Source organism: Mugil cephalus, chromosome 2, assembly GCF_022458985.1.
Source record: "Mugil cephalus isolate CIBA_MC_2020 chromosome 2, CIBA_Mcephalus_1.1, whole genome shotgun sequence".
NCBI lineage: Eukaryota > Metazoa > Chordata > Actinopteri > Mugiliformes > Mugilidae > Mugil > Mugil cephalus.
In genome coordinates, this window is record NC_061771.1 from 20,552,314 (window position 1) to 20,576,248 (window position 23,935).

The 23,935-nt window shown below is 42.0% G+C and overlaps 1 protein-coding gene across 1 annotated transcript; it reads left to right on the plus strand.

The window, feature by feature from the left end:
- The first annotated feature begins 624 nt into the window (after nt 1–624).
- LOC124999936 (platelet-derived growth factor subunit A-like) lies at nt 625–11,107 on the plus strand. Its single transcript, XM_047575185.1, has 6 exons — nt 625–1,367; nt 1,696–1,792; nt 5,202–5,303; nt 5,414–5,607; nt 9,315–9,441; nt 10,441–11,107. Exons 1-6 carry the CDS (start codon nt 1,305–1,307, stop codon nt 10,449–10,451), a joined length of 594 nt encoding a protein of 197 aa, XP_047431141.1. The 5' UTR covers nt 625–1,304; the 3' UTR covers nt 10,452–11,107.
- The last annotated feature ends 12,828 nt before the right edge of the window (nt 11,108–23,935 follow it).

Sequence of the window (23,935 nt, forward strand, 5' to 3'; positions counted from 1 at the left end):
TCTACGATTAATTGCACTTTTTCTGATATTGTGAGGCCACGTTGGACCCTTTTCTTGACGTTCAAAGCAACCTCAAGGACAGACTTTTGAGGGTCAGATCAAGGACAAATGGCAGAAAAAAAAAGAGTTTTGTCTCCTGTCCGGAAACTCATTAATGAGATTTATTACACAGGACTTGAACACTTGATGTGGTCACTGGTCTGTCCCATATCCACCTCTACTGATCCGACTCTCACACCGCTTAATGAAGACACAAAGAGTCAGGGGATGAGTAGCTATAGGGAGGTAGGGAGATGATGAAACAGATGTGTGTTTAAGTAGGTTGTGTATTAACCTCCGTTCAGACAGTTATTTATCAACAGGCAAATCACTTACAAATCCTTATTTATTTTGCATTTCAAAATCACGCTTAATACTTTTCCTACTTTCTTTTTAATACATTATTCGTGGACAGTTGCAATGCAGCTGTGATCAAACTGAGCAGATGTGACAGGGATGAGGGTTCCCGGCTGCAGTTGAGTTTTTATCTGAGCGCCGCTCTAACGCCGTGTACTCTGTTACGCAAAGCGCGCTCCCGATTTAGTTTCGCGGGGGCGCGCACGGCTATATCCTGTGACTGAAAGCATCCCGACTTCATTCACCCCGGAGATCATAGGGCCGCTGGGAGCCGACATCAAACTCCTCTGAGTTGCAGAGCGGAGTTCATGTTCTTGCTTCGTTTGGTCAAACCTTTCCTTTTTCTTTTCCTTCTTGTTTTGAAGACAGAACTAATCAACTCCGGATTGGTTTCAGTTTGAAGGCTTTAATTGCGTTTTATGATTCGCCCACCTAAAGTGCCATGTCAGTCACAGATGTGTGATTTTTGAATGGATCATACTGAGGATAAACTGATGGATCTACTTGACGCGTAACTGTAGGACGAGTTCCCATACTTCCATCTGCACCTGTTCTTTCCTTCGATTCCAGCACGAAGAGCAGATGGACTACTCTGCTAGTTGTAATTGTTTGATGTGCCTCACACTACAGGAAAGATGGCTGTGCAACACTGATATTTTTAATTTTTTAAACGTACCTTTACGGTAATTTTGGCGTTGAAAAAAAAATACGCTTGCTTCTCTACTTTTAATTTCATTCAGAATTTTACTGGTATTTTTTAAATTTTGTAAGCTCTTTCACCAAAGACGTGGAGGTGGACTTTCTTTCCAAGGGATGGTTTTGGGCTCCCGAGACCAGGGAGCGACAGCCCGGCTCCTGCAGTGGACTTTCGCCCCATCCTGGTGCCTATGCAGTGGACCTGAGAGGAGATGAGAGCCTCGGTCTGCCACCTCCTCGTCGGCTATCTCTGCCTGTTGTGCACGGCTGCTGAGGTGAGCGGTTGATATTTTCTGCAGGCTGCAGTCAGATTTGCGCCACCGTCGGATAGTTTGGGGGAACGAATTGCAGTGTAACGCACAGAGAAAATAATGCTGAAGCTCACTATGTTGCATATGACAAATCCATGCCACGCTATGCGTAATTACGCACAAACATTAACTTTACACGTATTTGTTAAGTCACTTTTAGATGTAAGTCACCACAGAGTTTGTTTGCAGATCAGTGGTGTATGCGTGATGGTTATTGTGCACCTTTAACGCACTTGCAATCCCTCTTACAAAAAAGAAAGGGAAAAAAATTCCAATGACTTTCTTCCCACAGGAGTCTCCACTCCCCCGGGAGCTGCTGGAGCGACTCTCCCGCAGCGAGATCCGCAGCATCAGCGACCTCCAGCGGCTGCTAGAGATAGACTCCGTAGGTAAAGCCCTTCATCATAATACAACTCTCAATCTGTCATGAAACGGGATTAGTGAGCCCACGGAAAATGAAAGAAATGAGTTATTCAGCGAAAGTAATCTGTGCATGTGACATTTGTGTTATGAGGACCGTAATGTACAGTAGCTGCTCAGCTGCTGATGATCAGGGGGCATTAATACTGGAAGAAAACCAATAATATAATAAATGATTTACTGGGGAAAGAAAGCAACATGGTCATGTAGACTTAGACGAGGAGTTTTGCAGCACTAACATCCGCCAGAGAGTTATTTCAAAGTCTCTGAACACTGACTGTGAAGGCACCTCTGTATTTAAGTCTAGACCTTAGAACAATGAGAAGAGAGGTTCCTGGAGGGTCTCAGGGAGTGGGAGGGGTCTGAAATAAAACTTAAGACCATAAAAGTAGGAGAAGACATTAAAATCCTAGCAGCTGGGTATTGAATCAGTTACAGGGAGGAGATTTCTAGTTCCTGAAGTGTTAAGTTGTAAGTTTGTTGCGATGATAGAACGTAGGAGAAGTGGTTGTACCTGTCTCTTTGAGAGATCCAGAGTGGCTCTTAGTTTGACTCAGAGTTACTGGCCCCCGGGGGCTTACATGTGCCGCTGCTGCTTCCCTCCCTGTCCGAGTCTCAAAAGACTCTGAATTGAGGTATTAGTCGCATCTGGTTCAGTGCACAGTAAGAGGATGCTGTGCCTTCTCATCTCATTACTGGAATGCCTCACCGGATGTTGCTAGGAGACCAGCAGCCCTTTACACCCTCCCTGAACCCTGAGACGGAGTTAGCTGCCCAGGAACGAGACGGACGTTTATGAGAAAATATTTTGCATTTTAATGTCAGCCTGTTGATCATGTTTAGTTCTACGCAAGCTGCTAAAAAGGTGGTGAAACCAGCTAAATATAATAATATGTCTATAAACTGGAAATAGATGTGAGCATTTGCCAGACATTGACAATTTCATGGAAAGACTCCCAATAATCCTCCTTTAATTTGTTCAGATTGTCTGTAAACTTCCTGCCAGTGCCACCGAAGAGCCATTTTTTCAGTCTGATCATCAGCTGCTAATAACAGTTCAAGAAACAACAGTATACTTTATTTAATTTAAGGTTCATGTGTCAACGTTTCCATATCTCCACCGTGAAATTGTCCTTTTAAGACCAGAATCTAATTGTTGCACTCCGTTTTCCACATTTGTTTTCGCTAGGAGTTTGCGGTTGAAATCTTTCAAGAGGTCTTTTTGCGTGCTGTTAAATTAAACTGTAAACTGTCTGCAGCCTTAAAAAGACTCCAGTATTCACCTCCCATAAATACTGATGCCGGGGCTCATTATCCAGGTAATAAATCAGAGCAGATTGAATCAGTGAGGTGACACAGGAGGAAATAACTGCGGCACAAAACAGGCTTTAATGCTTCTACTCCTTGGATCCAACGCCAGATTCCAGCTAAAGAAACCTTTTTTTTTTTTTTTTTTTTTTTGTAGAAGTAGCTCTGAGCTCCTCGCTGCCTGTGAGACATAGCTGATTCATTTTTTAATGTCTGCCGCGCGGAGCCGTGCCACCATTAATCCTGGCATCATTGAGATGCAAATGTCGAGTGTGACGGCTCCCCGGCTCGGTGGGGGTCAAGTGGCTCACTTCATTATACTGTTGTCATTCTGCCCATTATTGGTTTGAGAGGAGGGCTCGCTGGAAGGCTGCTGTGTTGCTATGTATAATTCATGCTCAAATTCCTGCGTGTCAGGGCAAGAGAGAGGGAGAGCGGGAGATATCGGAGGTGGACTTTGTTGTGTTTCAGAAGCACATTGTGTGTATAGGCCAGCGTGTTTGTGTGTGTGACTGCTTGCGCACACACAAACACACACACATGCAAACACACACATACATGGCGGCGGGTGTGACGGTTGCGCGCAGCCACAGAAAAGAAGTGCGAGGCTCGGTATTCAGAATCTAATTAAAATACTCCTGGCCAGACGTCATTTAAACAGATTTACTGGAATCTTTCTCTCTCTTCTCCTCCCTGCTGCACTCACACAAGCAGGAGTCCTCACCAGACACTTCATGTTTGCTCAAAATTTATCGGCTTTGAACGTGTCTGTGGATATCTCGTGGTTTGAAAGTCTCTGAATGGGTTGATGAGTCTGTGAACACCAAACACACTGAGAGGGCTCAGTTTAAAAAAAGAAGAAAAAAAACTAGCCTTAAGTCACCCCTCTGGGGCAGATATATATCTTTATGCTGTCAATCATCCTTCACTAACTAAAGATAAGCATCTGTTTATATTGTGTTATTAGTCTGTTGCGTGAATCTGATCAGGCTGGAGACTCGGGAGAGATCGTGAAAACGGTCTTAAATAGAATAATTTGACTTAAGTGAAAATAAAAAGCAACCAAACCCAAAGGGGTAATAGCCTCCCCCCCATGCTCACCGCTGCACACTGCCTCTAAACCAAATCAAACTGAAATGACAAAAGGCTCACAAGACAAGGAGTGTTTCAAACGAGTGTTCTGCTTGTCATCAAAATGTGCTCACATTTCCATTCCTCCACTCTGAGCCTTGTGGCTAAATCGTTCTTTATTAAAAGACTGTTTTAGTTAATTCCTTAGATATTTTGAATACATTTTGAAGCCCAGTGCTCTCATCAGCATTTTATTTTTTTTCTCAAGCAAACCACAGCGGGATATTTTGTGCCAAAATTTATTTAAAAAAATAAAAAAATAAATAAATCTGCAGCTCTTTAACTCATTTAATAGTTTCAAGTCTGACCACTGGCCCCCAGATCAATATTTGATTTCTGGTAGAGCAGTACAGATATCTACCAGTATAACGCCAACAGCATGTAGGAATAGTCTCACCCGTGTCTTCTCTATACCAGCACTTTTTCTCAGCTGAGGACCCACGTCTGACCTCGCGTGCACTAATAATGGGTCTGTGTCTTTATGTGAATTAGATCCGGCTGATATACTGTATGCACCGACACACTGCGTTTCTCCCAGGGTCCATTTACATGCAAAGAACTCAGTAACCTGTTGACACCGTAACTCAGTTAGAATAACCCGGTTAAACTCCTACTCTGATCAGGAGACACTTGATAAAGATGTCTGCAGTAAGAGGCCTCCTGCAGCATGTTGTTATTAATAATGACTTATCAAGTTATCCTGATAACGCGACTCAAGGTTTCGCAAAACGCAAGTGGTTGATGTCAATATGGGAATTTTCATGGTTCCCAGATTTTTAATGTTTTCTGTGACGCTCGTGTCCACTTTTGAGGCATTTCCGTCTTGTGCGCAAGAATAATTCAGAAAATTAACCTTGTGCCAGTGTGTGGGAGTGTTTGACACGGGGGTCTTTAACGTTGTTAACGTAACAACGCGCATGTTATTTTGTCTCCGTCCAGAGAACGAGGTAACAGAGGAGACCAAACACAGCTACCACAAGGACTTCTCTCACAGCTTCCCCGACCCGAAGAGAGCTCTCAGCAGACACAGGAGGAGCACTGGTGAGACGCGCAGCTTGTCCCTGAGACGGCTGATTGTGCAGAACAGCTTATTTATTTGTAGTCACTATAACCCCTGTGATAAAGCCCCTGACGTCTCTGTTCACTCGCAGTGGTGGAGGAAGCCTTGCCAGTGGTGTGCAAAGTGCGAACAACAATTTATGAAATCCCCAGGAGCCTGGTGGACTCCACTTCGGCCAACTTCATCATCTGGCCTCCCTGCGTGGAGGTCAAACGTTGCACCGGCTGCTGCAACACCAGCAACATGAGGTGCCAGGCGGCTCGCAAACAGCACCGCACCGTCAAGGTAGAAAGCAAAACTCACGACTTTGCTGTATCTTGTGTCTGAAAACTGGAAAACCTGAACCGTGTTTCACCACGTCTTGAATACAACGCTTCACTGAAAAGTAGATTGGATAACGTGTCACATCACCATAAACCGTTTGGAACCTGAACCTCAACCCTCTGAGACTTATCAGGTAACTTTAGATACCTGGAGTAATGGATTGTAGACTAGCTTCGGTCATTATGTTCCCATGGAAAGGATCTGTAAATTTCCTGTAGATATCAAAGATAAACTGAGAAGGAATTTGGAGCTCAAAGACCATTATGACATCACAAAACACATTTTAGGCCATAACTCGCATAATTTAATGAACAAGCAAATGAATGAACATTTTAAATAACGTAATGTGCCAGATTGTAGCCGAGGCTAATTTCCATCTGTTGTCCCTAAGGCGGGTTGATGTTCATAAAAACATGAGAGAAAAAAAATACATTGAAGAAAATGTAGAAAATGACCCTGGTAGGAAGAAAAAATGGACCTAGCAATAAATACAGAAACAATTTTAGTGGGACAAACAAATACAAGGAACAAACAGTGAATCCATTCATTAGTGACCAAGACAGGAAAGGAGACATCCCTTAGACCCACAATGTACATAACCTATTATTGCACATTAATAGAATACATATACCCAACCACATTAGCCTTATTACATATATGCTCATCATGACTCACTTTCACACACATTTTTAAAAATAAAACGCTGAGAACAGATTGTATTTTTTAGCCTGGATCCAGCTTCATGGTCTGGAGCTGCTCCCCTGGGAGCTGATTATGCTCCGGCATAAATCCACCTGGGATACCAGATTGTTTGGGTTTTATGTGGTGATGGACAGAAGAGTACGTGTAGTTGAACGGCTCTAATTGGTTTAAGGAATGTCATCTGAAACATGACCCATAATGAAACGATTTGCTTTTAGACTCTCATATATTCTAATGCGAGTTGAATCTCACTACATGATGTTGTTCAGTAAACACAGTGATTTAAGTCTTCACACCATATATATATATACACATATATATATATATACACGTCATATGAGTCTGGAGGAGAACTGGACCTGGACCGACTGGCACAGTCTGGCTTTGATTTTCACTAATTATAAGCATCAAGAAATACTTTTACAAATAACAGATAATACATAAAACCCTTCTTGGAACCCAGTTTCACTTGTAATGATCGTAAACCGGAAACTGAAGAGTTGAAAAGTGCCTTCTTTTTATTTCACATCACATCGTAACGATCGGCAGCAGTCTGACCTATAGTCAACTTGCAATAAAGCCTCAATATATGATGTTCTTGTGGACAGATCCGAGCAGTGGCGTCACATTACACACGTAGTCACGAAAGCAGTAAAAGAAAAACAAATTAAAGGAGTTTGAAGGCCGTGAAAACGAACCTGCTGGCGCGCTCGTAGTAAACACCGGTGGCCGCTCTGCAAACATTTAGTTAGCGGCGTCTGTTATTTGTCTTTTAGCGGCATCGACCCCGGACACACATTAAACTAATGATGATGGCACCGAGCGTGTAAACACACAGCCACTTACGAGGAGGTGTACACTTATTCACCTGCCAAAAATAATTACTCTCCCCGGCTCGAGCATTGTGTAAGTGTTTGTGAGAGTTGTGAGAGTGCGCGCTGGGGATTGAGTGTCTGGCAGCCACTTGGTTCAAGAACATAATAGCTTCCTTTTGATCTCCCCCAGAGCTGGAAATAAGACTCAGTAAACCCCGACTGGTTCACAGCCACGAGCTGCCAACTGGGAGCTGACCCAAGATGTGTCTGTGTGTGTCTGTATGTGTGTGGCTTCAGGAAGTGGGTCTAAAATGCTTGAGAGCAGCATAATCATTACTAATATTCATTGAGTAAACATAAACTTTAAATGTTGTCTGTTATTAATCGTACAGGTTTCAAACTAAGGGGGAACGAAGGAGTGGGATATAAGAAGATGGAAAGATGGGAGATTAAGAACAATTATTAGTGTATTGCCAGAGGTCAAGAGGGAGAGAGTGGACAGGGTGAGCGTGATTCTCCGTGCCTTGGCCTCCTGAAATCAAATCTCAGATGAAAGGGCCCGTCCTTTGTCTGCTCTCAGAGGAAATCAAAAATAAAGTCGCTCACATGTGCTGAGATCCAGCGTTCAGAGGGTCACGACTGCAACTGCACATACTCACATACCGCCGGAGGGAAAATAAAAATGGGCACGCGGGAGGTTTTACGTGGTGCGTCCATATGCGAGAGAGGGAAAGAGAGAGAAGAAAGACTCCGATGAGGTGAGGTAAGAGTCTGTGACCCCGGATCATCCTTGAGTTTGGAGCTGAACCAAGTGCTTGGGAGTGTCTCAGGGTGTTGAACACACTATAAGAATTGTAAGGATGGAAGGAGTTTTTGCCCAGATTTGAACAGTCTTAAGCATTTTCTATCTGAACACCATACATCCATGTACAGGCACTGTTTGGTGAAGAATGTGAACGCTGCACTGTTTCCCCCCAAACCCCCCCATCTCAATCCCCTCTTTGGGTGTTTGAGCGTGGCACACGTTCAGTTTGTAATTTAAGGTAATAAACATCTCAGCTCAGCTCTTTGCCTCAGCTGAACCTCCTGGATGTTTTGTCAAAAGCCTCCGCTCTGCAGTTTCTGAGTCTGTTCAGACTTGAAGCAGAGATGCTTGTGCAATAGGACCTGGAGCTCCACCAACTTGGCTCCCCACCAGCGGCACGAGCATCAGGCGTGAACTGCGTCTGCATGTTTGTGTCATTGGTTTTGTAAGTGTGCTGCGTTCAGGCCGTTCCCCGTGCGCGCAACAGAGAACGCGCCGTGCTGCTTCCTGCTCGAGTCGCTCGGTTCAGGCTTTCAAGCGCAGCGTGCGTTGACGCAAAATAAAACTACGCGTCACTTAGCCTCAGTGAAATCAGACCATCGGTGAGCTTTCACGCTCTGTTCGGTCGTCCAAACAAGAGCAGACACACCCGGGTGTTTACACAGGTAAAGTAGATGTGTGGTTAGTTAATAACAAGGTCGAGAAAAGCATTTTGGCTGGAGCACGTGAACTGCACAAGGTGCGGAGTGAGGAGGAGTTTCTTGCAGTTTTCTTGTGGTTTCACGTTATGTTCAAACAGATATTAAATCCCAGTGAAGTTTTCAAAGGTGCAGAGACAAAAGTGCTGAGTGAAATTGAGACATTTAGTGTATTAAACCAGTTTAAGAATGAAAAGGCTTTCGCGTATGTATAGAAGATACGCTCATTCCCCGGTTTATTGGCTACACTTAATTCTCTGAAACCAATGCAGTTTTTTTTTTACAGCCTAATTGCTTTTGCCACGCATCTGTTTTCATGCCACACATGCACAGTTTAAAATGACAGTGGAGATTTTCCACTCACAAGAACCTCGTAAAAATCTGGTGTGTAGTTGTTGGCTATGTCTAAACTATACTAGAGATATTGTATTTCCTCCATTGAGAAGTCAATGAAATACAGCCTGCTGTTGCAAGAACAGCGACTTAAAAGATCTGAAATAAGATTATTTTGCACCAGCGCAACTAATGCTATATGTAAGACGACACACTGCTTAATCCTCAGTGTTTTACACGTCTCCCTCCGTCTCTCTCTCTCCTCTCTCTCTCTCCTCTCTCTCTCTCTCTCTCTCTCTCTCTCTCTCTCGCCAGGTGGCCAAGGTGGAGTACGTGCGACGGCGGCCCAAGCTGAGGGAGGTGCAGGTGAGGCTGGAGGATCACTTAGAGTGCATGTGCACCAACAAACGCCACGGCAGCCCCAGCTCCGACACAGACAATGGTGAGAATGAACCCGTGTATCTGTGTGTGTGTGAGTGTGTGTTTGTGTATTGGCTCATTTCACATGTGAAGGCTTCTCATGTCTGAATGTGTTGGCTGACACAAACAAAGCTGATAAGAGATCTGAGGTATTTACTGTGTTTTTCCTCTTCGGCTGTAATAGTCCTCCCTCGAGGCAACAACAGCCTTCCCCCCTACGCCCCCTCCTCCCACTCCGTGTTAGGTGAACCTCTCTCTCGAATTAAAAAAAAAAAAAAGGATTGAGAGTCACTGAACAAATGGATCAAACTGCAAAATCCATTGGGATCCATTGGACTCTAAACCACAAAGTCAATGATATCAGATGATTTGTAGAGCACGAGGGGTGTTAATTTAACAACCCTGAGGGAGAAAGAAAAGGTCACAGGGTCATTTCCTGCAGAGATTGTGTGACTTCCTGCTGAGTCACCTTTCTGCAAGTCATGTTCACATCAACTCAATTTAAAAATGAGTTTAACCCCAGGGAGCACGATGTTCTCCCTCACAACTGTGATGGAACCAGCATCTCACCTTATGGAGGGACATTCAGCTCTTTTCATGGTCCTTATTGAGTCACTTTGATGACAGCTTAATAACTGAATAATCACTCAGGCTTGAACCTGTGACTGTCGATAAAGAGCCTTTAAATCCTAATGTGTCGCTGGCATTAATTAAGTCACGGTTTGTGCAATCGAAAATATATCAACTGTTTCTGAAACCTGAGATGTTGCACATTGCATCCAATATGTTGTCATTATGGTAATTTCACCTGTGCCTCACCTGAAAGGTTATGACACTCTTATAAGGTGTAGAAAATTTTAAATAACTGACAGATATTCCAATTAAAAATAGAAAATCCTCACACACAGGATGTTTTCTGACCTTAATGTAACCCAAATAAGCTATAATAAATAAGCTAAAATAAATAAAAATAAAAAAAAGTTCTCATGTCCTCATCTTCACTTCATCTTTCTTCCAACAGGCATCAGGTGAAGAGCGACAGACAGGCAGACAGGCGAGGGAGTGGAGGAAATAAAGAGGCAGATGTCCTGAAAACAACAACAACAACAAAAAAGAATGAGCAACTTCTTAACCTCCTGCATCAAATATCAGTGAAAGGTTTGATGGATTTTTGTCGTGTGACCTTTGGGAAGTTTGACAGAGGATAACAGACTTGTCGTGGACCTCAACTGTACTTTGAGATGTTTGCTAAAAAAGCAAACCATCAGACTTCCAGACACTGACATGAAACTTAAATAGGCCGATAAATACTCGAAGGAGAAAGGACGAGATGTGTTTGATGAAAATGCAGAATACTGAGGAATTGAGGTGGACTCTAGGATCTCGAAGGACTCACTGTCTGTACCTCGCTCCTTCTAAACGGCTCAGCGTCACGGATTATAAACTGGGTGGAATCCTTTCTAGAAACAGCGACTGGGATTAGGCATTTGTACTCCCAAGATTTACTCTTCCTCAGCGAAACACTCACTCACATACACGTATATCCTCTTATTTTTTATAACCTCTCGTTTTCTATCGCCTTCTGTTTCTATTACTGGTATGTTATCCACATAAAGAATGGGAGGGGGAACAAAAAGATCCTCCTGACATGTTACTGATACTAATAAAATATTTATATGAAAACAAAAGTGGGTGTGGTGATGAGAAAACAGCTTTTTAACAAACAGGTTTGTCACAAAATGCCAGCAGAGGGACGGTGGGATTAACAAATTCATTTAAAGCAAAGATGAATCAAATGGGATTTTGTGTGTGAGAGAGATTATCTGGAGGATCATAATGCTGAAGATAAAGCCCCTGTGAATTATTTGTAGCTGAGAGTGAAACACACACAGGGAAGAATCTACTATGAGGATAATGAAAAAAGAAACAGAAGCATTCCTGCTTTTACACAGTACACAAATAGTAAATCATAGAATGGCTATTAAAGGGGTCATATTCTGCTCATTTGCATATTCCTTATTTTATTTTCGGGTCTGCTAAAATATAATTAGATGATTTAATGTTAAAAAAGAAAACACATTATACTCACACTGTACATTGCTGCAGTTCCTCCGTTCACCCTCTTGTCTATTTAAAGATCACCTGCTGCATGTTTATTCCCTGCTGTAGAATTTGAGAATTTTAACGTAAAGGTCTATGAGGATCATAGACTGTAGTAAAAGTGGACGCCATGACATCTTCTCAAAAGTTAAGCTAAAGCAAGTAGAGCTCCCCCTGGTGACTGGCTGCAGGATAGACCCATTAACAGCTTGTAAACAGTACAATGTATTTTGAGGGGTGGGGCTTAGCTGGAGGCACAACATCTCAAACATGCTAGCCTGTAATTTCAACAGATATAGTTCAACGATATACAGAGAGCATATAGCAATACACTCACTCCGGTTTGAACCCCCTAAAATACAGCGAGGCAACATTTTCACGGTTGACAATGACAGCGTTCATCTCAAGATTCCCTCTATTTTGTCTACAGCTAACGTCGTGATGTAGGCCCTGAAGAGGTCATAAGCTCCACCTCCTCCATCTTAGTGGATGGGACTTGGGCCCAAAACTTAAACACCAATGTACACATCAAATGTATTTTTTTTTTTTATTTATCAAAGATAGTTTCTTTTATTTTAGGCAGTTAATATAATACAGCTATATGTTCAGGTGTTTTAGTTTGACGCCATAGCAACGAGATGGGACATCATGATGATTGACATTTGCCCTTGACCACCACTCTCAGACAGATTATGGAAGATTATGTGAAGATAGGTCGTTGATTTCTTTTTTTACAATCTGTGAAGGGGATCCTTTTGGAGCCACCCTCAAGTGGCCATTGAAGCAAGTGCAGATTTTTGGTAGTTTGCTTCATTTCTCAGAGCTTGATGTTGTCACTCGGTTTAACAAGAGTAGTCATTAGATGGACATACTGTAAATGCATTATATGGTGCCATAGACCAGGCTAGACTGTAAATATGGTGCTTCGGTAGCAATGGTTTCTGTGGAAGAGAGTTTTGCGTGGTTGTTTTGTAACTTTTACACCATTTAATACTAACTAAAAGTTAATATAACTATTACTCTAAAACCAAGTCTTAGCTGGTTTTAACTTGTGGAGTCCAGAAAAAGGCTCATATGGTCCCACAATGTTAGTATTCAACAAGAGTTTGGCCCCCACAACCAAATAAAAACAGACACACAACCAAAGGAGGAAACGGACTTCGATATGGTCAGTGAAATGCTAACGGCTAACTGAGTTACTGTTGTTATTCCAAACTCAGGTCAAGGAAACAACAACTGTTTTTTCAAGGAGGAAGGTAAACGTTTCCAGGAGGGACCTCATCCACCGACTCCACGAGGTGAAGGAGACGGTGACTTCATATCAAAGCAGACAAATACATTGGGACTTTAAAGCTGGCGGTAGTGTACATACAGTAGGGGTTGCACAAATTCAGATTTTTTTTTTTTTTTTAAAGTTAACTGTTACATGATGAGAGTTGAGTTGACACAGACACTAAGTCACTAATAAAAACACAGTAGAAATTAATGCTTTGCAACAATTAAATCTATATTCTTGACATGAATACATATGTTGAGAACAGCTTATGTACTATATACTGTGTTCTACAGATATGTATAGCCTGTATAAAAACAGGCTGCAACTCAGCACGGGGGGAAAAATGCAGCATGTCTCTGAAGCTTTCTCAATGTGCTGCAGCTGAACGTCTAATAACTTTGGCAATGAAATTCACCAAAAAAAAAAAAAAAAAAAAAATGTGCAGCCAGCCTCCTTCTCTCTGTTACCTCGGGACATTTGGTGAAGCTATTATTAATCTGCTGTAGAGAGGAATTGAACCGTTCCTCTGTTAGTGTTAGCAGATGCCTTGATCTTCTGACTGATCTTCATCTTTAGTGAAGTATTTCCACACACTTCACGCTAGTTTCTTGCAGTGGCCCACTTGATTCCTCATCTGTCTTGTCTGAGGCGTCCATGTTGTAATCGTCATGTGATCAGTACCTAGACGACACGATGCCTAAAGCGTCATGACACAGCAGTAAAGTCGACTAGTTGACTAGTCTGTAAAACCTCTAATCTGCTGTACAGTACAGTCATTTGAGACAAATGACTTGCACATGGCAACACAGTCTAGGCTTTAGGATTATATATGTGATATATCCTGAATCCTCAAGATTCACGTGCCATTTTTTTACACAGGGTTTTAATCACACTGCAGAAACTTCTACAGCAACTGAAACAAAGCACCATCACTGTTCAGATGTGCACTAGTAATCCATCATAAACCTTGGTTTCATCTTAAACACATTACCATAAGAAACAGAGCTGCTTTGTGTCATGCTGCGGTAGTAAAATAGTTCTTTTGTTACAACCCAACTGGCTTGGGAGTAGCACCTAATTAGTAAACAGCAAAATAGAGAGGAGACTGTGCAATTTGTTATGCTGGCTAGAAAGCATGAGGTTTTTTTCCTTCCCTCGTCCAGGCCGGAGCCGAACCTCGTACCCATGAGGCCGTTCCAACGAGGCCGTTCCAGTCCCCGCTGGCATCCCGCAAACCTGCTGCTTGGACTGTTGCACCGCGGTTCCACGCCGCTTGCAGCCACCTCAAACGGCCTTCTGTGTTTCAGACATTAAGAACTCATTATGCCATTGCTTCAGCAGCTGACTACACTTACACCACAGGACAAAACAAATGTTTGTTGGTTGCGGTGGCGGATAAACGCAGACGAGGCAGACAGTCGGGTGACTTCATGCGAGCTTGAGATCACTTGGCGTTACTCACTTTGCTTCCATGTTGGTCTTGGAGGAGCTGGTGTAAACCGTGTGCAGCCATTGGCCAACAGAGAAACCAGAGCAGGCCGTCGGTGTAAATACATAAATTTCATATTTGAGTGGTTCTGTGTGAGCTGCACAAAGACGCCACTGTTTGAAGACTTGATATAAAAAAAAAAAAAAAAAACAAGGTTAGGACTTTGGTTCCAGTCTGTCAAAGCTGCAGAGTTCCATGCTGCTGTTGTGTTCACAGGATCCGACTAAAACTTATACATGCAAATGTGTAAAACAGAAAGTATCATGTGGACATAAAGCACTGAAAACCAGCCTCTGTGAGAGAGGAGACAGATGGGGATAAGACTGTATGTAACGAGGTCTGAAAGGTGAGCGGGAGGAAATGAGGATGGAGTACAGTGTGTGTGAGAGAAAGAGTAAAACAGTGTAAGTGTGTCTTAGTGTGTGACATGGGATAAAAATGGGTTTATGTGTGTGAAACAGAGAGAGAAACTCCATCTCTCTAAAGCTCAGTTAAGCAGATTAACAACCAGCTAGCTAAAATGCTGAACGCTCCACAGGTCAAGTACAACCTGATATAAGCTGATGGAAGTCCAACTCACCCCTGTCGGAAACAGATCTCAGATCAGATTACTGAACCTCTGTATTCCTACACTTGGGTATTAAGAAGCTGAATGTAAGTATATAGCTGGTTAGAGGTCAGCAGGTTTGTCTGGATGAACAACTCCAGCTTCTGTTGCTGCTGCCCTCTGGTCTCAGCAGATCTAGTTTAAAATCAGTTTAAAGGCATAGTTTTCACAACCGGGGGACACAAATTCATTTTCTCACTCACATTAACATAAGATAAATATTGAATTTAAAATAGAGTGCTATATAGATTACCATTAATTGAACCTTTTTTGTTGAGCTGGGCTAGCGGTTTCCTTTATAATTTGTATGTTAGGCAAAGTAAACCAATAGATAGATAGATAGATAGAGGGGAAATAGGACGTGTTTATGCAATATGTGATAAATGAAATCAGGAATAAATATGAGATGTGTGCATATGTAAATATACCAGACATATAAAGTGTAAGATACATGAGACATGTCTAGTTTCTAGTTTCTCCGACTGACTCTCAAACTATTGCTTACTGCTGAACAGATTCTCAGTCTGACCTGGATGACTGCCTCATCACCCTGAAGACCTGCGAGAACATCCTTCACAATACTACAGACAGGAACAAACTCACAGCAGACAGAAGAAAAGAAGAAAGCCAAACCCATTGGAAGGCAAAGACCCATTGACATTCGGTAAACAGCTTGGTTTATACTATAAGCGGTCTGCTCAGATCAGCTGCCATGAAAGCGTCTGTGATCTATTGTGTCTGCATTGTTCTATAATCCTTATGTCCTGTTGGTGGCAAAAACAGCCACAAGGAAACTTAATTTTCCTTGCTCATGAACTCCATATATCAAATACATAAACTAAGTAATGCGTAAATGGCGTGATTTGGTGTTCAACAGTAAAATTGTCAAATCAGAGCCCTTCTAAACAGGGGAAATCACCAGGATAGTAAAATGCATCGTTATTTGCTGTTATGGCTGTGCATTAAAAAAAATGTGGTTATAATGGGAGTCAATGGGACAAAAACAGGAGTTTTAATGAAAATAAAACTACCAAATATGAATGACAGTCAATGATGTTACCAATCTTCCGACATATCCAAGACTGTAATAACAGGTAAAAAAAAAAAATAATTGGCATTTAAAGAGTTAAAATTTGAATATTTATTTCTAATATTTAGTAGTTTTTGTAGGTTAAAAATTAACAAAATTAACAAAATTAAGCTCTTGTATTTTTACAGAACTCAAAGATACACTGCAGCATAAAAGGGAGATTTTTTGAAGGGTACACATGGGTTAATCATTAACAAAGTAGTCGGCTACATATTCTCTCTGTATTTCCCACAATTGTCGAGTGGTTGTCCAGCCTGGATATAGACTAGGAAAAAAAGTCCCGACAGTTCCTCAAGCCAAAGCAAGTAGAACTCCCCCTGGTGGCCAGCTACAGAATAGGTCATAATACCGACACATGGTCAAGGGTGGGCGGCGCATAAAACAATAAGTGAGTCTAGATAGGATGTGTGGGCGGGTCATCAATGACATGGCTCCACCCTTGAAAGATGCCGCCAGGAAGTGGAGACGTGTTGACAGACTGAGTTCAGGTCACTGAGACACGTGAACAATCAAAATCAGTTCAGTGCAGTTCACCTCAACTCGTAGTTTTAGTCACCAACTACAAGTGGAAGACAGGCCCAGGTGGTCCAGCCCTGAGAAACCTCAGCAGTAGGGGAGAGTTTAGATGCTAGAAGGACAACAAGCAAATATTGTTGGAAAGATCCAGTGATTCTCAGAAGGTTTCTAGGAATCATGTCCGCAGGGAAGTTACTTGTGTGTCTTCCTTGATCTATAGCAGAAATGTCTACGGTATTTTAAATCCTGGTAAGCAATGACATTGTGTGGTCATAATATTGTGGAAATGAATATGAAAAACACATGGGAAAAAAAAACTAAATGGGATTTTTGAGGCCGTCGACTGAAAAGACCGCAGTATTTGATTCATGCCGTTTTCACACCCACCGCTCGTCAATGACTCTCCCTTGTGTGAAGGAATTTGACATGTTTTTTACTCATTAGGTCATTCGTCTTTCTTCTTAAACGTTTTAACCCCGTTTTGATTTTGTCGCGTTAAAGTTCACGTAAATGGAGCGTATCTGTTTTTTCTTTCCTCTGCATGATGCACGGTTTACCAGAGGACACAGCCTTGTGTGCTGCCATATTTAGGTTAGTTAAATGTCTGAAATTTTAACCAGACACTCAGGATTTATTTTAATAACCTTTTTTGCAGCACGTATTGGACCCTGTGGTGTGTCCTGCTGACAGGACAAGCCTTAAACAAGGAAATGGTGGAGGAGGGAAACCGGTCCGGAGTCTTCAGCCTTTATTATTGAGGAATCTTCTTCACCACACGACAAGCCAACATCCCGAACTTGAATTTAAGGTCAGTGCTGACCCTGTATACCATTATTATCACGTCTATGTCTATGACAGCTCCCATGTGTCGCGCAGAGCCGCCTCGCCAGATAAACATGTCCACCTCCACCGTCTGCCTGGTTCCCACCACTGGATACAGCAGGGACAGAGAACTGGCGCTGAGGTTTGGCGTCGTACGGCAGGATTAAGATTTACTGCTGTGTGGTCGGGGATGATGTTTTGGGGCTGGATCCTGTGTAGGGGTTTTATTTCCAGTCAGTTGGGATATGAATGATCCCGGTCCAAAATCAAAAAAAAAACAAAAAAAAACTTGAGATTCAGAATGAGACAGAGCGGAAGGTAACACGCAGCAAAAAAAGGCCATTCTTTAATTCTTAAGTTCATTTTCAAATATCCATCTGCAGTCCACATGTTTATAACAAAGACCAGTCACTTCACTTAACCTGCAGGTATGAATTCTCTTTCCCTGATAACGGGGGTTTGACAGTTTGTTCTTGTTTTAACTGAGCGTAACAAATCCATTTCTGTGTTGGTCAGGTCCATTTCCTCTGTTTGTGTATCGCCTCCTTCCTGTTTTCTTTCCTCGGGGCCTTCAGGTAAACTGGCTGCCATCAGTGCCAGGCTCTTCCCAGAAAGCACTCACACACACAGTAGAAACAGACATACACCGATACAAAAAAAAAAAGTGGTTATAATGGGAGTCAATGGGACAAAAACAGCCACAAACAACACACGAGGGAGTTTTAATGAAAGTCTGATGCGGCACAAAAACTAAATATGCATGAATGTCAGTGATGTTACTAATGTTAAACATATCCAAGACTGTGATAATGGGTAAAAAAAAAAATAAATAAATAAATAGTGCATTTTGTATCGGTTATTTTATTTTTTAAATTTGCATTTAACGAGTTAAAATCATTCTAAAGACCAGTCACTTCACTTAGCCTCCAGGTATGAATTCTCTTTCCATGATAACAGGGTTTGGCAGTTTGTTGTTGTTTTAACTGAGCCTAACAAATCACCGATACAGAAATGATTGACTGAGGAAACAGTGTTGATCAACACAAGCACAACCAAGAAACAGGATAAAAGGAGGAAAGAATATTTTACAGACACAAAATACTTAAGATAAATTGACAGTTACTGTCACGACCCGTCGGCCATGAGCTGACTACTTTGGGCTGCTGGTGGGCATGGTTTGGGCAAATCCAGACGACACACCTGCTACTCATCTCACCTGCACTCCGGTTCCTCGTTACCTAATCAACTCCCCTATAAAAGACCAGTCCGACCTTCCAGTCCCCGCCGGATCGTCGCATCAGCTCACCTTTACACCCTCTGCTTGAAACTAGATCCGCCTGCCAGCAAGCCCAGACCGAGACCCCTGGAGCTCTGATCCATGCGCTCGCCCAGACTCTTCAGCGACTCACGCCACGACTCATTTCTGTGTTTTCAAATAAAACTCACTGAAAATCACTTTAACTCCCGGTCTGCGTTTGAGTCCTGTCACCAGTCCTGACAGTTACATTGATTTCAGGTGATATATTAGTTCAAATTATTATTTTGTTTCAATTTTCTAGGGCAGATATAGATTTGGGACTTTATTCTGACAAAGCACCGCTGCCAGGAGCAAAGACACCACGCAGCACCTGAAAACCCCAAGGCCACCACCCTCAGAAGATCCATGTCCATTCTCTGATGAGTCACAACTGTTTTGGAGACACAAGGGAGACCTACATAATAATAGGAAGGTGGTTGTAATGTTATGCATGATCAGTGTATGCTAAAGCCTGTCATAGTAGGATTTGAATATTTTTGAGAATATAAGTCCGACAACATGCCACTTGTATTTCATAATGCAACAAATTAAACTCCACAGCTCTTAGTTGACACCTATGTCCACTGTTACTGTCCATCACCACATTAAACTCCTCCCAAATCCAACTGGCCCAGCAGATCTTGGCTGGAGTATGATCAGTCCCCAACAGAGCAACCCCAGACCAACTTTCTTCCGCAAAAAGAAAATCACAGAAACTAAAGCTTGAGTTGAAATTCCTTGATTTTGACCTTGGGTTTGTTTGCACATGAAGCAGGCGCTGGCTGCTGCAGGTCTCCGTCACAACGTAGCCTCGAGGAAAACAGCTGCTTGATCGCTATCAGACATTCAGTTCACCTCTCAACCACACACCTCCTGCTCTGCTGTTCACAGTTTGACTTCAGCACAGCTTTTTTTTTCTTTTTCTTTTTCTTCTTCTTCATCTTTTTTTTTTTTTTTTTAAAGACATAAGCCTCTTTCACACACGCACACACAACAAAAAAAGCCGCCCCGCTGTCAACCACTCCAAATCTCTCGACAAAATAAACCCCCTCGTCGTCGTCTCCATCCCCTGCAGCTCGGCCATTGTCTTTGGTCGGCTCGGGCGAAAAGGCCGGCTGCTGCCTCTGAGAGGGGAGCAGCGGTGTGACTGAACGGGGGAAATAAAAACAGAGCGGGAATGAGCTCGGGAGGGGTTAAGTGCTTTTTGATGGACTCGCTGGAGGAGGGAGCTGCAGTTGTTAAAGGATAAAGGTGTGTGCTCCGGTACCGCTGTGTCACACACGGCTGATATCGCGTCACGTGGTATTATTACACAACATGAAGTCACATTTAATGTCTTCACATCCACACACACACACACCAGCAGAAGTCATCCAGGGCGCTGCCGGTCCTCTAACCTATTTTACAGGAGTGAACGGCGGCTGTGCGTGCAGATTAAGACCCGCGTCACATGCAGCTGTGAGCAAGCCCAAGTTATTTTTATGTCAGTCTAGCATGTCCTCTCTCTTTTTTTAATCCCTCCGTGGTTGTGTTCTCATTTAGCACAAAGCCATTAAGAGCCGTTGTCATACCAGAGCATCTGCATGACAGAGTATTTAGGTCCTTTTGAAATGTTCATATAGAAACGTTTATGTAGTTTATGGGTGAATATTCTATATGTCCCAGCTGTCCCATAAAAAAATCATATACAGTAGTGACAAAATGATTAAATGCGTATTTTCTAGTGTCATGTCTCAGAAAACAGTAGCGTTTTTTATCTGTTTCAATATAAAAGCAGTAAAACTAGACATTTTTCCTTCCTTTTTCCAGAACTTCTCCTTTCACATGTTTTGTACAACCTGGCTCTTATTAAGCGTATTAAGAGTTTATTTCTCATAAATCATTTCTAATCAGATTTTTCATTCAGAACGCAGGTGGCGTTCTCCTTTCCTTGTCTCGTGGTATCTGTTTGCTGCTGTAACAAGAGGATTAGGTGGAGTATGTAACACGGGCATGAGGTCAGCGAGTATAAAGACATGATGACATGATGATGATGCAGTAGGTAATTATGTTGGGTGGAGACTGAAAGTTTGAAACAAGAAAATTCACGTCATCTTTACTGAGGACAAAAGCACTTGAACACACTGCAAATACTACAGCAACGGCCCACGTTTCCTTCTTGTGCTCTGAGCCAGGTCGTTTTTGTATCCAGTATTTGCAAACATACATTTTCAGATCAGATGACGATGAAGGAAAATGCAAACAGTCTTCTGTGTGCCCTCTGCACTTTGTTATTGCTTGCTTTCCCTCACTTAAGATTCTCTTTTCATGTCAGAGGATCAGTCAGTTAAAGGCGTCTGTCTCAGCAGCAGAACTATATAGGATCTCTTTTCAGAGAATGTCTAAAACAGCTGTCTTCAACGTTTCTTCTTCTACGCTTCAACCCCCTACTTACTCTATGTGTTCTATATTAAACTTGGCCTAGTGCTTATAATATACATTATCACCATTTTGCATTAAATATTAAGCTATTCAGATAATACACTGGTGCAAAGGTGTAAACATAAACATACCTACATACACCACGCGCTGTTAGCTTCTTTCCTGCTAACACTGCAGCGTGTCTCTGGGATTTCACCTGGGGACTGAATAGGCTCTTGGCCAATTGTGGGGAATCTGACAGAGTCAGCGTGTAATATGCAGCCTCATGATTGGCTCAGCAGCGATAGGGGCGGGGCCTACTGTGTACAGGAGGCAGATTGACAGATCTAGTGTGGCGCTCTGTGTGAAACGGTGCACTGTTAAGACAGCTCCTGTATCGCTGAATAAGTGAAGTGCTACTGAAAGTCTTCTGCCTCCATTTACTCAAATATGTTGGATTCGTGTTAATGTGTATTTAAGGAAATTTAAATTTGTGCGGGGAAATTAAAAAATATAATATAAAAATGTCTAATCAACCAAAGATTTTGCGACGCACCTGCAGTACCTTCATGGGCCCCCTAGGGGTCGCGGTCGCCCTGTTGAAGATCTATGGTTTAACATAGTGATGCGTAATAATTAAAGTTCATTTGTTGGCTTGCGCGCATGGCGAATGCACAGTTAGAGTGGAGCAAAGACTGGACGAAAATATAAGAAAGACAGTTCATCAGTCGTTTTGCTACATCGCCACGTTTATAAGGTTATCTTGTCGTCTCACACATGTTTGAGTTTCGGTATCATGAAGCAGTCCATTAAGGATTCTTCTTTCTTTACTGAACTGAGCTGCTTTGAATCATGGAGCTCTCTGGGTAGTTACTAAAACTCCTGTCAGCAATGAGAAAAGAGAGAAAGACATCAATCGGTGGAGGCTGAGCTGCTAGTAAATCTGGTTTTATTACTGCGTGAACATCGGGAGAAAAGGCCCATACTTGAGTGAAGCGAGCACTAATGAAACAAAACAGTCCGATGATTTGCTGCTCCGTTAATAGGCGAGTTGGTCATATTTATTCTCTCTTAAATCTGAAAACATATCAGCACACACAGAGGAAATGTGTAACACGTTGCAATAGGAGGAGTAGCAGCATGTCCTGACACCACGGCCACTTGTCCTTTGTTGACTCTGGGAGACGTGCCAGCAACAGAGGCAAAATAAATGACCGTCACATGACTAAAGCCAGTAAATGTGCTTCATTCAAGTCCACATAAAGGAGGTCTGACTTCAGAGAGAAGGCCTCACTGTGTGACCTATTCAGGACGTCTCTGACTTCCCTCTTTACTGCCCGTAAACCCTCTTTTTAAATTCTCTGAACGGGAAGCTTTCAGCGTGTTGCTCATCAGAGACAACACTTGTCAGACTTCAACATTTCTCCTCCCGAAACACGTCGGCTCATTCACAACATTTTATACATTTTTATTGGGAAAAAATCCTTGAAAAGACCAACAACAAATGAATCGCACGTACAAGTGTTGTCTGAGTATTTAAAGCCGCCCTTTAACCTGCTGAGACCATACGTCCTCATACGGGGACATTAACTTTTTATAGCGTATTCTGCTTCTTTAAAACCATCAACGAGATACTAGCTGGTGTAAAAACAGGACAGCGGTCGTTTCAGGGAATTCTTTCTGCAGCCGATCAGGTGAAAAAAGTGCAAAAATGTGCACAACAGTTGAAACCTGTTTATTTATGCTTATTAACTCGTCTAATTTAACATGACATGCAAACGGAACAAATCCAATCAACAGTAATGAGCTATGACTTTGCTAATAAGCAAATACGCGTTGGAGGGAATTCATTATTTGCAATTCTGTCTTTTCACAGTTCATGTTCAGTTTTATATTTTGTTGCATATTGGTGACTTTATTTTAATATACAGTGAAATAATTCGTGTCCACACATGAGGACATGATTATTTTTGATCAAAGATGATGCTTAGTTTTTATTTTTCTTAGGTCCTACTAATCCCAAATAACTTGGAGAAAGTAAAAATTCACACCAAGCTTAACCATGACACAGTGCAGCTCCAACACCAACCAGTCCTCTCATGCTTTTATGCTTACTCCGAAAAATGTATCTTTTTTTGAAAAGAAATGGCAAAATAAAAAAATAAATAAATAAATAAAGGAAACAAAAGAATGCAAAAGCAAACCTGACAGCAGGTTTCTCCTAAATTTTATTAAAGTCATCTCTTGGCTTCATCCCATTTTTATTCTTCATAGAAAATGTCTTTAATTCGCTTTTTTAAATCATAATTATTATAAATTATGAGTAAAGTCATACAAAGATTCAAAAGTTCCTCAAGTTCATGTACAAGTGACATTTTGTTTCACACATAGATTAATTTTCATATATTCATACATTATAATAAAACAATATCAATAGACTGCTTTTATATTATGCAATGTATGTCACACTGCATCAAACTATATGAGTCCAGACTCACACATGTTTAGTTGTTTTGTCCCTGTCATGTAAGTATGTTTTTTTGTGTTTTATAGAAACATTTATAGAATAAATAGACATCTGATGGGTTAGTTTAAATCTGAGGGAATTAGTTATTGTCAAAACGTCAGGGTGAGACTGTTCCACCCAAATAAAACACCCTGAAAACTTAAGCAGTCACTTAAGTGGTCATGGATCGTGCCCACGCATTTTGCACAAAAAAAAAAGAGCCAACACATCTACCTTCATCAGCAGTGTACTAACAGAGAAAACATTTAAACATATGAATCAATATCCCACCCACTGGGTCACCAAAAAAAAAAACTCACACCTAGAAAGACAGTTTATTTGCCTTTCGCACAGGTACATTGGAGTTCTCTTTCTCCCACTTAAATTTGAAAGGATAAGGATTTAAACAGGCG